This window comes from Nicotiana tabacum, chromosome 24 (assembly GCF_000715075.1).
Source record: "Nicotiana tabacum cultivar K326 chromosome 24, ASM71507v2, whole genome shotgun sequence".
Classification (NCBI taxonomy): domain Eukaryota; kingdom Viridiplantae; phylum Streptophyta; class Magnoliopsida; order Solanales; family Solanaceae; genus Nicotiana; species Nicotiana tabacum.
The window spans coordinates 38235520-38240339 of NC_134103.1; the positions used below are offsets into that span (position 1 = coordinate 38235520).

General features: G+C 35.6%; 1 protein-coding gene across 1 annotated transcript; it reads left to right on the top strand.

The window, feature by feature from the left end:
• The first annotated feature begins 449 nt into the window (after positions 1–449).
• Positions 450–1088, top strand: LOC107829043 (uncharacterized). Its single transcript, XM_016656462.1, has one exon. The coding sequence runs from the start codon at positions 450–452 to the stop codon at positions 1086–1088; it is 639 nt and encodes a 212-aa protein (XP_016511948.1).
• The last annotated feature ends 3732 nt before the right edge of the window (positions 1089–4820 follow it).

A 4820-nucleotide genomic window follows, 5' to 3' on the forward strand; every position in this document is an offset into this window, starting at 1 on the left:
CAAGACAAACCAAACTTGGTACTCCACTATTCTTCCAACCACCCAATATATAGCCCTCATTTATTTCAAACCCCCAATCCTCATCCTTTAAAGCTCTTATATACTTGTTCTTCTCCTAATACCTCATCACTATTCTTTTCAAATTCTCTTCAACACGTCTTCTATTAATTCTTCAAATTTCTGCAACATCACATCGAATTTGAAGTTCTGGGTATCTCGAGAAAATGGAGTCTGAAACCTTAAAAGATTCGTATAATGATGAGGTGGAAGTCATCGGAAAACTAACCGAAGAATTCACAGAGCAGCTAAGGATGAAACAACAGATGATAATCGAAGATCAAACAGAACAATATGATGATGATGATGGTGACGAAGAAGAAGAAGAAGAAGAAGAAGAAGAAGAAGAAGAAGAAGAAGAAGAAGAAGAGGAGGAGTTTTCTTTCGCGTGTATGACAGACGCGCCGCCGATAACGGCGGAGGAGGTGTTCTACAACGGTCAAATCCGACCCCTTTTCCCATTATTCAATCAAAACCTTCTTTTGTCCGAGGATGATTTGGAAAAATTGAAGGAGCGGTCACCGGTAAACAAGATATTTATACAAACGGAAGAAAATTCTCCGGCAACTTCCTCTTCATCGGGAAATCAAGAAATCGCTGGACCGTTTTGTGAATGGTCAAAAGATAATAAGGCAATTGAAGCTGCTGCTTCTTCTTCTTCTTCTTCTCCTGAGGTATGCAAAAAGAGTAACTCAACAGGATTTTCGAAGCTATGGAGATTCAAAGACTTTCTTCACCGGAGTAACAGTGATGGACGAGACGCCTTTGTATTCTTGAACCCTACCACAACTACTCCAGCGAAGACAGAAGAAAAAGCCAAATTCAACGAGCAAATGCTAACGCAGAAGATTAAAAAGAAGAAGGGTACTGTTGTAAAGAAGAGCGAAGGTGTGTTAGCACATGAAGCATACATGAAGAGTAAAGCTAAGGATGAAGATCGCCGGCGATCGTATCTTCCTTACCGGCCGGAGCTCGTCGGATTTTTCACTAATGTGAACGGCGGATTAACGAGGAACGTGCATCCCTTCTAAGGCATAAAAATTGGTGCAATGGACTTGGTCTTAAGATATTTTAGTTTTATTTTTTTTGGGTTGATGGAAATCTTTAATTTTTTTAATATTATAGCGTAGTTGGTTTTGGAAGATATGTTGTCAATAATTAGGTTGGTTTGATTAGATCAATATTTGCTTAAGCCTCAAGGGATATAGGTATAAGTTGGCCTTTTTTCCCCTTATTTGAGCTTTGTAAATCTTAATTTACCATTTTGGTTTTACTACTTCTTGCAAACCTTTGACCATCTATTTGGTGGTTGTATAAATAATACTCCAGGTACTTAAGTGATTTTTTTAGTCTTTTTTTATAGTCTATGATATTTAATTTTTTCAAATATAAAAAAAAAACTTTTTTTTTTAAAAGTTGTCCTTGGAGTAAAGAGTTTAAGAGTATTTGTTATATTTTCAATAAACAAATTAAGGTTAATATGGACAATCACGTTATAAATTAATGATAAAAGATAAATTTCTTAATATGTGCAAAAATATTCAAAAAAAATAACTTAAAGTGGACCGGAAAGAGTATTTACATTTGACAAGGATATATTCTGCATCCAATTTTAACAAAAGAGATGAATTAGTTTATAATTACATGGATATGAGTTATCTCTAAAGAAATCAATGCAAATGTTGGGACTCCCAAATGGGAAAGGCCATGAAAGTGAAACAAGAAATACAAAAGGAGGAAAGGAAAATGCAAAGAAAAATAGTAGATTTTCATTGATCATATATATTCTACATGGAGTCCTAACAGAGTATAAAAATGTGCTGGATAATGGGGTAACTAATGAAAATAACATAAAAGATAGGACTAAACTATAAATGCCAAAATTGCATCATGATCGAGCACTTCTTTAACACGTAAGCATCAATGTACTACTTCGCGGAAAATAAAAAAATAAAAAAATCAATGTACTACTTTTAAAGCTCAAGGCACCACCGTTTCGCTACAGCAAACTTATATAAGATGGATTCATTTAGAAAATACCAACAAATATTGATAAAAATATTATTGTTACACTTTTATCATAAACAAAGGGTCATATAGTAGATTTTAATTTGGTTTTAGATTTAGGTGTAATTTTGTTAGCCTAGCAAGGAGAAGAGAAGAACTAATCAGTGAGGCTAAATAAGGTAGATATAGCTCCATTCTGCTTTATGATGTTATTTTCTTATTAGTCTATTAAAAATATGATATATATATATATAGAGGAAAAGATCTCATAATTTTTATTTATAGATCTTATATATATGACAACATAGGTGAATCTCACATCGATAAAATATGGAAGAGATGATGGATATATAAGTAAACATGTTTTAGACCCTAATGACACGTTTAAAGTCATGCGTTTTTAGGCCCAAAGTGAATAATATCACTAGTGGGCTTAACTGTTACAACGTGATTAGTATTTTTTTTTACTTATCTTGCTGAAAATGACCACATACCTAAGATAATTTTTGCAATGGACTACAAAATATTTTTTTAAAATAATTAAAAATATTTTAATTTTAAATTTCTCATATAATTACTAATGACATGTTTTTATAATTACATTTTAAATATCAAAAGTTCTGTAAGTCCTTTTTTTTCTTTAAAGTTCCATGTTTAGTCAAACTAGGACAGAGGGATTACTAAAATTACCAAATTGGTCACGGTGACAAGAATTTTGAAACTTAGGCTGATCTATTTTGAGCCGTCAAGAAAGTACTCTTGCCAAGCATGTCGTTGTCTAATGCAAGTGTTTGGGAGTTAATTTTCACGAGCATTCTCTGAAGTATCCTCCCAATTTCAGTCAGAAAACTTCGAACATGTAGAAAAGCACATGGGCTGCTCTTTAATATTCAAATTATATGTTATACACCCCAATTTTTTCAGAACAAAAAGAAAAAAGGACCACTGCTGGAATCTAAAGTGGTTGTACTAAAATTAAAGGGCGGACAGTGTATTTATTTAAACTTCAAGGAGAGGGCATGTAGAAATATTAATTGGGCATACATGCTTGAGCCGACCATGCACAAAAGAGGAACAGAATTCCTCCGACCAAACATTTACTAGTGTAAAATTTGGCTGGTAAAAATCTTTTCTACTGTCGGAGATGATGGCATTTATTTGTCTGGGAACATAAGAAGCATCAAATTATCTTATTCCATCTGTACAATAGACTCTAGGCTCTGAATTTTTTTTGAAAGAGTTGTCCAAATACATAATACTTAGCCTTGCAATGTAGGTGAAATAGCAAAAATAGTAATTTCGTGAGCACGATTTCTAAATACAGCAATGATGAGATCAAAAAGTAAAAGAGTAAAATTGTCTAAAGCTTTGTATAAAATATAGTATATGTTCTCGCCAAAGATTTCGTGTCCCTTACAATAGTAACTGAGCTCACTATTTATAGTTATGCCTAGGGAAAAAAGGTCATAGGATTATGCCCTCCTTTAATGCCAATTATGAGAGTCATTGATGGAGATATAACGTTGAGTATAAATGCCAAATTCTCTGTAACAGACCATCACTCTTAATGCTGTAGAATATTTCTTAGTAAATGCTACCAGGCGCAGAGCATTTAATATACTTTTGTGAACGTTATCCGTTCCGGTGACAAGCGCATTGGTTGCGTTCGGTCCTTAACCATCATATCCCGGATTCCACGTGTCGTACTTTTAGTCAGCCACATATCATATCATATTTCACTCTATACAGATAGTCCTCCTGCTTTCCGGTGACATAACTTTGTGTTACCGGAAAGTTGGTAGAAATACCTTTTTGGCGGGAATTACTATAATTCCCTCTAAAGGTCTTTGACATTTGATTAGACGCACGTCTCTCCGCATTTAATGCCCCAAACACGCGTCATCCCATGATTCAACACAACTTTTGTCGATTATCGAGGTAATCATGACCATGAATTTAGCCGCCATAATTTCACTTATACGCAACTTTCTTTTCTTTTATGCTTCACAATTGCTTGAGTTTCTGATTTGCATCCTTGGTTTCCATCCTTTTCCTAATTTTCTGCAAACACAAACTCTTTACCTTCTTCTTTTCCAATGGCTTCTTCCTCCAAACGTGGTGCTTCTTCAAAGAATAAGAACAAAATCGAGGACTCCATTCCTCCAACAATGGATTCCATCATCTCAAGGAGGCTTAGTACTTTGAAGGATTCCGAAGAGAAATTTCCTACTGCTAACCCTCATACATGGGATATTAGTAGGTACCCTTCTTCCATTCGTCCTTCCAGTATTCTTGCTGTGAATGAGGACTGCCGCTGCAATAAGTTGGAAATTATCGCTCCTGATCCATCGGAGCGAGTGACCCTTCCCAAGGAAGGTTTTACATACTTTTTCACGTATCCCTTTACTTTGGGTGCATTTTCTTTGAGCAGAGAGCTTGATTCCGTGATTGCGGAGTTTTGCCTTCGCTACCAGGTAAGTTTGGCACAGGTAAGTCCTTCAGTGTAGAGGACGATCGCCTGCCTCTGACGCTTGTGCCAAGAAATTGGAGAGGAGCTAACCTTAGCTCATGTGATGAATCTCTATTCCCCCAAAATCTTCCATGGGGGAATGATAAACCTTTGCAGGCGTGGCTACCATGATTTGTTGTCTAGCATGGATGATGACAACGACCGTGGGTAGATGGAACGGTTCGTTGTAGTTGCCACCAATGACATCATTTTGACAACGACTTCATCCTTTCCGGTTGCTTGGTTG